Source organism: Crocodylus porosus, unplaced genomic scaffold, assembly GCF_001723895.1.
Source record: "Crocodylus porosus isolate Cpor-Errol unplaced genomic scaffold, CroPor_comp1, whole genome shotgun sequence".
NCBI classification, from domain to species: Eukaryota; Metazoa; Chordata; order Crocodylia; family Crocodylidae; genus Crocodylus; species Crocodylus porosus.
Window position 1 is genome coordinate 199,508,272 of NW_017728886.1, and position 12,097 is coordinate 199,520,368.

The 12,097-nt window shown below is 39.1% G+C and overlaps 1 protein-coding gene across 3 annotated transcripts in view; it reads right to left on the reverse strand.

Annotated features, from left to right (window-relative positions):
- PXDNL (peroxidasin like) overlaps positions 1-12,097 on the reverse strand; it is a 338,939-nt gene that overhangs the window by 118,503 nt on the left and 208,339 nt on the right. For all 3 annotated transcript variants that reach the window (XM_019547935.1, XM_019547951.1, XM_019547943.1), the window contains exons 6-8: positions 11,795-11,866; positions 7,712-7,881; positions 1,393-1,510 (exon numbers count right to left, since the gene is read on the reverse strand). In XM_019547935.1, the coding sequence (XP_019403480.1) occupies positions 1,393-1,510; positions 7,712-7,881; positions 11,795-11,866 (360 nt within the window). The remainder of the gene's footprint in view (positions 1-1,392; positions 1,511-7,711; positions 7,882-11,794; positions 11,867-12,097) is intronic.

Consider the following 12,097-nt stretch of genomic DNA (forward strand, 5'->3'; position numbering starts at 1 on the left):
TATATTTATAAGATATCTAAACCAGTAACATAAACGATACCCTCTGCATAAATGACATAAAACCTTATAACAGTGCTCCACATACAGGTAAGTATCTGATCTGAAACAGATAAACCCCAACATTAAACTCAATCCCGAGGGGAAACCACAATGCCCTGGGGCTTTTCCCAAGCCCTATAAAGAAGCTGGTCATTTTAGGCGGGCCCTTTCAGTGGGACCTCCCCTTTCAGGAGCCCTTAACTAACTGTGGGGAACTCCCTCCCCTGTGGGAATCCTCTTTTCCCTGCAACTCATGACTCTGAAGCGGGGGCAGGGAGGACACAAACTCCTCAGGAAAGGGGCATGACTGAACTCCTCTTGCTGCCTCCTGACTGGGGGATGAGCTCCACCAATCAAAACAGCGAGATTTCAAGCCTGGGACTGAACACAAGCTCCAAAAGGCAAACCTGCTACACATAATTGTATTTAGAGGTTAACCGGTGAAAAAACAGCATTCACGTTTCAACCGAGAGTAAAAAGTTGTTGTGAAACATGAGTTCATTATCTTAAATAAGAACAATATATGTAATGTGAGTAATTTTTGGTTAACTATTTACCCTTTCTCCTTTTTAGCTCATAAATTTTGTTACAGACAAGACTGTGTTTGTTGTTTAGTAACCTTTGGCTTTTGAATCAAATATTTTTCCTTGTATAATTTCTCAGGTCTCTTATTTTCTGGTCAAGTGTACATTGAGGCCTTGTTCAGGAAAAGTGTTTGAGTATCTGTTCAAGTGCAGGTATGTTCTTAAGTTTACACATTTATTTAAATCCTGTTGATTTCTGATTGCAGGCTGGAATGGAACTAGTTTCTTAAGTTGTCAATACTGAATACTGTATTGGTCAGTATGTCTTTAATACTGCATCCCAGTTATTTAAAAAATAATCTATTATTGAACATAAACTTCTACTCAAAAGAAAAAAGTAAAAAAATAGGCCTGAGAAATTATAAAAGGAAAATACTTTATTAAAATATGTTTGTTATTTGTACACACTGTCCCTTATCCATGGGAAAGTGGATTTCTGATCGGAAATGCAAGGGGAGGGGCCTTTTTAATAAATCTTGACGTTTCCCTTCACTTTGGAAACTGACTAAGCCTATTAAGGTGAACAAATAAAATATGCTTTCCCTTTCCTTCTCTATGCATTTCCCTGATAAAGAATTGGGTTGCTTTCTCTGTGTTCAAAGAATTGGGTTGCGTTTTCAAAGTCAGCCTCCTGCTGATTAAATTAGATTAGAAAATGTTTTGTTTACAGACATGTGCAGACAGTACCAATATAATAGCCAAGGGATTAATAATAATCAGCACTTGAAGTTAAACTCATACACACATGCAAATATTATTTAGTATTTACTTGTTATGTATCCAAATTATCTTGGGTTTAGGATTTCCTTCTGCTTTGCAGGTAAAGTAAACTGTATTCCCTGGGGTCACGTCTGCATCTCGAGGCTCTGAGGTAATACGAGGTCTCTCTGCAAGGAAAGAAAAAAAGGTAGAAAGAAAACAACCACTGGGTAGAAAAATGTTTTATAATGACTTCTAGAAGAAAATATACATTTTATATTATAAACGTAATTTATACATCTTCATCATGATCTCTAAATGTGACCAAAGATTTTGTTGGGGAAATGTCACAACGTACGGTAAGCATCTGACCTAATGTGCACATGTGTTCTAAAAGGAAGCTGGCAAATAATTCAAAAAATTTAAGTCATTAATTAAATTAATGCTGCCTAACAAACTAAAATATAGTATGTTTTATATTTTATTACTACTATACTTTAATAATTTACTTTTTATAGTACTATTTGCTGCTTTATTTTTAGCATTTTTAAATGCTCCGTGGTACTTTAAGGTCAGTGTAAGCAGGTTGGTCAGCACTGTTCTCAGTTTCTTAGGCCAGCTATATTCTTCACAAAACAACACAAACCACCCAAAATCTTTTGTCCTTTCCAAGAGAAGGGTAATTTTAGCTCTTGGCTTCTAAGTAGCAGCTGCTCTCTCTTCTCCCCACTCAAGCACTTGCCTCCCGAAGCTCTCAGCTCTTAACTGCCTTTGTGGTTCCACCCTCACTAGCTGGTGGTCATCCCTTCCAGCTCCAAACCTCCCAGGCCAGGCAGGCTATTCTCTACTGACCACCTGCAGCTGGGGTTCCCAGCCTCTTTACACAGTCATGATGCTTTATTTTTTAGTTCAGCGGTAAAGACTAGCTAGAAGCATATTTGTGAGAAAAGTAATGTTTCATAGTTATTAATTACTTCAAATGATAAAATATCACTTTTCAGTAATATAACTCTTTTTCGATACAGCATCTATGTAAAGCCAGCACACATGCACATACACTGGAAGGTGCATTGGAACGATCTCTCAAAGAAAAAGCTTTTAAAATGTGTCTACATTCTATAAAGTCACTTACATAATCAAACTACTGCATGCATGATTAGAATGTGGCTGGTATATTTCCTATTCTGTGAATCTGTTCAGGCATACTTTTGTTTGTATATTTTATAAAATCAAGCCTTTTATAGTAACTATGGAGAAAATGCTACCAGCCTGGGAAGAAAATATGCCAGGAAAAAATAGATTGAGTTTCCCCATCTGCCCACTGGCAATGATCTTGTCATTTTACTTTGAGAGAGACGGCTATCAAGTTGAAAATTTCATTTAACAGAATCGTAGAAAAGTAGGGCAGGAGGGAACCTCAGGAGGTCATGCAGTTGAACTCCCTGCTGTAGGTAGAATCATGGTAAAATGTGCAAGGATGGAGAGTCCATAACCTCTTTGGGTAACTAGTTTCAATGTTTAGCCACCCCCCCATATTAAGGAAGTTCCATCCTATAATCCAAGCTAAACTATAATAACTATTTATCATATCTATCACATTGATCATATTTCGGTTCTCCCAAAATAGTGCTTTTCTAGAAATGCCATTCTGTAAAATCTTTTTGACTGTTATTTTTTGCTAAGTTCATTTTTCAACAAGCTCTAATTTGCACTCAAGAAACATAGAAGTTCTATTAGTCGATATAGCAACATCAAGTTCAGCCTCAGGTGATGATCGATTCTACATCTATTATAGTAAACACTCATTGGCTTAACAAGAATTTCATTACACCAGTATTATTGTCCACCAAGGGTATAGTACAGAATTATGGCATATTGAATTACTAATTAATGACCATCAGGCTCATCTTAAGAAATCTATCTTCACTTTTATGTGGCTGTGATATCTTCTTCCAACACAGTTTGAAAAGTTTAAAATTGTAGAAAGTCATAGTCCCTTTCTGAGTTTTATATTTGTAGGAGGAAGGTGGCTAAAAGAAGATGCTTTGGAGGTAGAAATTTTAATTAACATGTTAATAATGTCCAGACAAACTACTGAAACAGCACATATTTTAAATCTCCTATGATAAAACGCGGATAACTTATCACCTTAATCTACCATAAAAAACACACAGTAGTAGAGTAACATTAAATTAGACTTCACTGATAATCACCTAACATTTTCCATTAATTTAATTTGAACATAATTGAGTTTTTGATTAAAGGTTTCAGAATGTTTCCCCTATCAATTAAAATTTAGAAGGGGCAGCTGTTCAGATAGACTTCAGAACTTTCATAGTAATGGTAGTGTTTTCTGTAGCTTTTGCCATTGCCAACAAACCTGCAGTTCATTTTAATTGTTTAACCAAATCAGCTCAGCCACACCCCATAGAAAGATTCCCACATGCAATTTATTTAGACAAATGTATTTTTTTTTAAATTGCTACCCAAGTAAGATATATTTAATATGAACAAATTCAATCCTCATATTTTGGAGGATTCTAGACACTACTGGTTTGAGCCTCAGAAGTCAACCTAGATCAGCCAAGACCAGCTATCTATGTTCGAGTGGGCCTATCGCAGGGGAATACCCCAAATGACGTCAAAGTGGAGAGACCCCAAGAGGCACCCCTGCCAGAGATCAGGGGCAAGGTGTGGCCCGAGGTGTGCCTACAGGGCCAGCAGCAGCGCAGACCCCAGGCACCACGTCCAACCTGGTTTACCAATTTGTGCTGGATGCAGATTAGCCAGTGTGTCAGGAACTAAAGCCTGCCTGCAAGTGTGCACCTCACACCAGCACAGAAGTGAGAGAGACCTAGGACCACAGCTGACGGATTGTGGAGCCTGGATACAACTTGCCTCAGCAGGAACAAAGCAAACAGAATAGGAGCTTGCTCGCCAGACTAGAGGCTCAGAGGAGCCTCTAGCCCTAGGGACCCAAGCCCCGCAGAAAGCAGTGAGCAACACCATGGGAGACGCACCAGAGAGACACCGCCTTCAGCAGCATGACCACAAGAAGCAGCTGCGAGTTTGTTGCAGGAAAGTATTCAGGACAGGTTACTGTTTTGAGCTCAACCATCCTTTCTGTGTTTGAGTTAAAGGCACTCCGGATTAGCCCCACCAGTCATGGATAGTGAAAGCTCAAAACTGTGCTAGGGAGGAGCTGAAGCATTAAGCCTGCACTAGTAATCCCCTAGAGGACTTAGGTAAAAAGGGGAAATTATCTACTTGTGGGCTTCGGAGCCAGCAAAGGGGTCAATATTGTTAGGCTGTGCTCAGAGAGGAAAGACCCCAGGCACCCTGAGCAGAGCTCAGCTACAGATGGCCTAGCCAGTGCATTCCATAGCATAGACCAATAGGAGGCGGTAGCTGTGCTACAATTGATGAGGAGTGTTATCATCCAAGGTGACAAACCCAGGTGCCTCCAGGTGGGTGATTTAAGAGACTGGAAGAGACTTTTCAACTAGTCGAGACTATAAGCCATAAATGAGCAGGGCTAATCGAGTGACCCATTAGCTGTGTTATCCTTCTACCAGATGACCAGTGGCTTGGCAATCCTGTAAGATCTGGTTGGTTCATGGATGGGATGTAAGGGGAAGAGGAGCCCCGAGGACCAGTAACTTGAGATAATCATGAGAACAAATACAAAAACCAAGGATCCTCCCTTTCTCCTAAAAAGATCAAGACATAGCAGGTGAGTTGGAGTATGTGCACTACCAGTAAGAGCAAGTGAAGGTCAAGCTCTCTGGCCTTAGGAACTGGTGCCCAACAGACAGGAGTGTCTGGTCCCAGCAACAGAACTGAGTTGGGCACAGGTGTCTACAGGGTCATTCAGATCTGGTTGTGAAAACGTGCAGAGAAAACACTGTAGGATATAAGAACACAGGAATTGCCAAATGTGTTCAAAGCAGTGATTTCCTCAAGTGAAGTTATCCTGCTTCAGACAGCAGCCAGTACCAGACACTTGTGAAGGAGATGCAGGAAAACTTATAATGACCAACAGTGAAATAAAGTGTCTATAGAGAAAACTACTTCTTAAATCTCAGGCAGCTGTTAGTTGACCCTGAACAATGGCATTCTTGATACTTTTTTTAAAATTGAATGAAAGGAAAATAATAGTTCCCCTTTATCTAATAGGATTTTGCCTGTAATAATTCATGTTTAATTCTTTAAAACAGGGATGCCAAAGATATGGCAAGTGGACCAGTGGGCTACTGGAAGCTGAAGGTAGAACCAGGGGCAAGGTCTGCCACAGAATTTGGGTCCTGGTTCCGGTGGACATGGGTGTTAGCAGCAGAGGGCTATGTAGATACAGCCTTCACTCATACTGTACCTGTCAGACCCCGGGTAGTGCCCCAGATTCCCTCTGTTGTCCCTGGACCTCTGCAATGGCTGCTGGCCCTTCAGATCAAACCCAAGAGGAGCATCACAGTCCAGATACAGCTTGGGGCCCAGAGAGAATTTGAAATCCCTGCTCTACAACCATCCTACTAAATTCAGTCATTTGAAGACCACGTTTCAGAAAGTTAAAATACAAATTCTACTAAAAAGTTCTTCATCCACTTTAAACATGACTCCTTAGCTGCTTTCTAAATTCAGCATTATTACAGAAGGCTGAATAGGAGTGTGTTCATATGCCTTTCATGTCATATGAAGCCAAAATGATTTGACAATGACCTTCATAGCAACTGATGACATAAGTTGTCACCTACTACATCTTCTGATGTTATAAGTTGTCACCTACTAACAAGTTAGTCTTTAAAGATGCCCTGCCATCAACAATACATAGAAACATTTAAAAACATTTAACAAAACTCAGTTTCAAATTGATATTGTTTGACTGAGAAATATGATCTGAGGCACGCCTTTCTGCAGAGGAGTAAAATACATTAATATTGCAACCTTAACTGTAGAGCCTCTAGTGAGCAACACTTTTAAACATAAATATATAATCAAATACCACAAAGAATTACTCTGTATGTAGTCCCATTAAAGCAATGGAACTGCTCACTATGCATATACATACAGACACAACACATCGTTCCAGGATTTCTGCCTTACTCTACAACATCAGAGAGTTAACAATTAACCAACATTAACAATGAAAAATGAATAAATGGGTCCTGCTTCCAACTGATAGAGCATCTGAACTTTGTTCACATGAACTTTAGCCATATTCCATCACAAAATGTAACCAGTGCATCTATTTCACAAGTATGGTTTGGTTTTAGCTATTAACATTCTATTAGTAAAGTAGAAGCTATTTTGTACTATAAAATTTCACTAAAATTAACTGTATTAAATCCATATAAATAGGAGAAACCCTTATTTTCCAGGTGTTAATTATTTAGGCAAGTGCAATCTCCACTGGCAAGAGTTCTACTTTAAGATGTACTTTTAAATTCAATAATTACAGTGTATCTCAATAAAAATATATTGCTCAAAATCAAAAAGACCTCAAAATCTTTTCACTTTAGACCTAAGTAAAACCAAAGCATCCGCAGTTTTGTGTTTCAATTAAATGTACTATTTTTGTTCCACACTCTCTAAGAGCCTTGTACATTGTAATTTTAGGCAGTTCTTAGCCCCTGGATTGTCTGCATGTTAACACATTTAAGTGGTTTAAAGCAGTCATTATTCATTTTAAACTTATGCCACTCCAGGGCAGGATTATCTCTAATCTGCAAAGCCCAGCTCCTGTTCCATTAAGGTGTGACCACTCCACACAGCTGTTCTGCCCAAATTGAAGTCTTCCAGTATCCCAGGATGAAGTGGCCCCTCTCCCTCTGTAGTCAGGACAAGTGGGGATGCCAGGCACAGCACCTCGGCCCCACTGCTCATCGCAGGCCCAGGGTGCCTGGCAGCTGCAGCGCCTCTTCCAGCACAAACTGAGCTGCCATTCCCTCTGTCTGGTGGAAGAAGTGAAGCAGTCTGGGCAGTGGGAGGCCCTACAACATCCAAGCGCTTTGGAGCTCACTCCGCCTGGCAGGAGCAGCGAGGTATTCAGGCAGTGACGAAGGCACTGTGGATGCAGGGTCTCCAAGGCTGTGGTGTCTGCTCTGCCTGGGACCAGCGAGCCTGTTCTGTCCCTAGCTCCTACTCCTGTCCCTGCTCACCAAGCCTCTACTGGCAAGTCATGGCTGTGCAGGTGAAGGGCAGCCTGTAATGGCTTGTCACCTTAAGGTGTGACTGCTTCACTAAGCCACTAAGCTAACAACACTAAGCCAACTAACCTCTGTGCAATTTACAGCGTAAGTTGTAGCAAGGGTCTAATACACAAGGATAAACCACACCCATTTTGACTTAAAGTCAGTCTTAAATTTCCGCAACATTAAGACAATTTAACTCACCACAGTTGAATTCTTCCACCAGTAATGAGGCAACAGACCTTCCCTGCAGTGTCTTGGGATATTCACATGAAGCAGCAGCCTGGGTACTGCCTTTTCTGGTGTAGTCTTTTATCAGTTCAGCCAACCACAGTAACTCACAGTCACAAATTAAGGCATTAGAGTCCAAACGCCTGCGAATACATAGTTGGCTAGAATTAACGTTAAGACATTTTATCACCTGACTTGATTTTATTTAATAGCTGCCTTTACCTTTTATGGTATTAGATAGTCTCTTCAAAATAACTACATCCGTGTGTCCACACATACAAATGCATATAAACAACACACTTACTACAAGCCTACTACATTTTGCATTTCTTGTCATTCTCCCACACACTCACTGCTCAGGATTACAGCCTGTTCCTCAATAAAAAAAAATGTTTAAAGTAAAGAAAAATAAAAACTCCAGCACAGAACACTAATAGCCATAGGGTGCAAATATCTATTAGAGAATCTGGCTATGTACAGAAAGAGCTCTGCTACTCATATTCCTAAAGGGGTTTCTGCTTAAGTAACACTTCTATTTTGTGGAATTCCAAGTGCTCTATATATAAAGGGATAAAACATTTAACTTTCATTCTTCTTCTAGATGAAAGGGCTTATGATTTTTTCCCCAAAGCTCCCTGTGAGAAATTAGCTGAAAAAGTGGCAACATTTTTACTTCTCATGCATGGAATCTAAATGAAGGCTGGTCCTACTTGGCACACTACCAAAGGAAGTAGAGCTAGGGAGCTTTTTCTCTCCTCAGTGCAGTTTCAGGATATAATTTGCCACCCCACATATCAGAGAGCAGAAGAGGCTGTTATCTAGTACCACTTGTAAGTGCTACAGTATTTCTGGGTGGAGGAAAATCTATGGATCCAGCAACCTCTACCAGTACTTTACATCAGAACTGTCCAGTTTCCAAACAGCTGACAGTGCATACTCCAAGAGCTGCACCGGGGTCCCCACTCCAAGCTTCTCACCTTAAAGACTCCCCGCAACCCACCCACCATTATACCACATGTCCGCAACCCTCCCTTCATCATTCCACTCTGCCCATAAAATCCTCCCCCACCCCTTTTTCCACAGCTACACTGCATGGGGCAATTTGGGGGGTGGGGGGTGACAAGGATGGGACAGAAAGCCAGGTAGGAGCCTAAGAGTCTCAATTTAACTCCTCGCAGGCTACCAGTTGGGCAGCCTTGCCTTAATGCAGGGCTCCAATTTATCTGGTTCCAATTTGGCAAAGCACAAAAGTACAAGCAAAAGATGCCTTTCTCTAGACTTTAGCTTTCACTTAAGGCCTCTGAAGCCGCATTTAAAATTCTACATCTGCTTGAAGACTTTCCTGAATTGAGGTTGCTAGCAGAGTTTTTTCCAACTTTCCTGAGTATAGATCCACTTATGGAGAAGCCTACCTAGGCCCTATTTCAGCATGATTTTCTTTTTTCTCACAACTATTATATGCCTTTAAAAATATATAACTTCTCTATCTTTATTTTGCTCACGGTGACAGTCATTTCCTTCTAAATGCTGGATCAAAGAAAAAGCTCAGTCCCAAAAGTAATATTAATAGGAATGCCTCTCAAAAAGCCTACATTATTTAGAAACAAAGGCAGCCTGGAATTTGAACACAAATTTCTTCAGGGCCATTATTATTTAAAAACCCCTTATTTTACTGGGCACATAACAGTATGGTCATTTTCATATTTTTGTGAAGTGTTCTTTTTTGGGAAATGTACTATCTATCTCAATACACTCATGGATTTTGTGGGCTGCTGGTCCCATTCCTGGAATAGGATCTTCACAGAAGATATATTCACAGGCTCTTCTTTTCTTGCCCATCTTCAACAAAATTAGAATATTTCTTATTCTAAACATTAGGGTAGTACGGTTAATTTTTCATCAAAGCACTATTGCTTAGAACCAGATTTTATTGTATTCCAGATTATCCATCTTCATAGAATAGGTCCAAATTCTAGAACAGACTCAACAGATCAGGACAAGGAGGATCCGACTGCTGTAACTTGGAGTTAATCCTAATTTCCATTGCTACATTATCTAAACAACTCCCTATTCTTGAACAAATTTATCATATCAGAAAGGAGACAAGTCCTGTTGTCCAAATTTCATAAATGAGGATTGGAAAGACAAACACTGACGCAGATTATATTAGAAGCTTTGGGCAGAGCCACGAACCGAATGTTGGTGTCCCAGGTCCTTTTTCGCATTTGTTTAGGGGATACATATTAAAAAGCTATGCCTTCACAAAAAGAAGATAATTTAAGTCTCTAAACATATTTTATAGCCATTCCTTGTAATGAACATCCTTCAGGCTCTCTTCTTGTTGGCTACTCATCATGATAAGCAACATGTTGCTTGAAAGTCAGTAACAGAGTTTTAAAACAATGGAATCAAATATGAGAAAAAGAAAATAAGGATCAAAATTTCTCTAACTTCAAGAAGTTTAATGACTGAAAACTTAAAAAAGAAAAATGCACCATTTAGAATAAGCTCAGTGTTCACTCAGTACCATGAGTTTGGAGTCGGCTTTTCTCAAAATGGGACTGGTAGCCCCAAAACACTATTCTCAGCTCAACTTATTTGCAAAGGTTGCATTAACATCAGTAGGAGTTACACATGTATATTGATAGGAAAACAGACCCCCAAGGATACATTACTAATACCGAGACACACAAATCCTTAATTCTTCATTTTCTTTGATAGCAATATTACTCACCCAGTATGATTTTTTTTTAGCCATATAGTGCTAGGGTAGTCTTTTCTCTGATGTTCTCATGTTCCTGGCTCTTGATAAGGAAACCGCTAAGGAACAAAGCCCTATTTCTACTGCTTAAACTTCAGGATTTTCAAAGGTAATGGTTAAAATACTAAGATTGTGAAAGTGAAAAAGACTTTTGTGTGGCCATAATTCAGCTAATTACTTATGCACATAACAAAATTTAAGAATGTGTTTAAGACAATTATGTCAATTATTTAACTTTAAACACATTTTAAACATGGATTAGTGAATAGGAATAGCTGTAAGCACTTAACTAAGTGTTCTGCTAAACTGGGACCAAGCTGCCAACTAAATGAAAGCTGGATATTTCTTGGTGTTGGTAAGCCTTGTCTTAATTCACAAAGAAATGCAGAAAAACTTCCATCAAGCCCAAAGAGGCCTGTTCTCTCCAGCTTAAGCAAGAATTTCCACATGGGGCTTTGGAAACCTTATGGTAGAAGAAACAGTAATCAGAGTTTTGTTTAAGTTTTGAAGCCACAAATCTGGAAGTAAGAGATGAGCAGTGACAAGAAGGGACTCTGACTCTCTTTAATTTTTTTCTATCATTTATTAATCATGGAAAAAAACACTCCATAAGCACTGATGTGTGAGAAACTCAGCATTATCTCCATATATACTGCCAGGCTTTTGCATCCAAGAGAGGTCATTCCTGTTTTGCTGTATCTTTCAAGCAAGGATTACATTCAGTGAGCTAATGTCTCACTTGGTGAAATTCTATTATAATACCAAGAGACAGGCAGAGGCCTACTATAAGCACAATTTTATATATCTGTTCTTTTCCTTGAACAAGAAGCTAACATTACATCTAGGATAATGGAACATGAAAATAAATGCCTAATAAATGCAGCCATAAAATTAAATTCACCATTTGGTTTTCATGTCTCCAAACAAAATCACCATTTCTATTAACTGATGTTACCAATCTCTCTCCTGAGAGCCTTCATTGTCCCCATTTCAAATTCAATAACGGCTATCGACATCCACCTCATTTTTCATTCATGTTCTTCTCCCCCTTTTCTTTCACCCTTCTCTTATTTTTTCTTATTTCCTTTCACGTTTACATCTTATAGAACATTTGAATAATTACAGTACATTAAGGCAGTATCTCTTTGCTGAAGTGATAATTGCCAATAACAGTTTATCAGAATACTGCTGTCATTTATTTAACTAACCTAATTAAAAACATTTCTTCATAGTTCACAAGGTTTTGCTGTAGAACAGGAATAACATTATTTGCAAAAGTACTTTGAAAAACTTACAGCCTCTTTAGCGAATCCAGATGAGAAAAACTTCCAGGCGGGATCTTAGACAACTTGTTGTTATGCAAAAATCTGACAAATACAAGATGCGTCTTAATCAAAGTGTAACAAAAAATTGTTTATAGAATCATAGATTATTCTCATAAAGAGCACGTCTCTGCATTGCATGTTTTAAAAGCCAACAAAATATCCTTGCAAAAAGTTTTCAAATACTGACTCATAGATAATGCCTCTGTTCATGAAAGGTAGTGCTAAGTCTTTTTCTAGTCCTATTATTTAATTATAACTTGCTAGGAAAGTTGT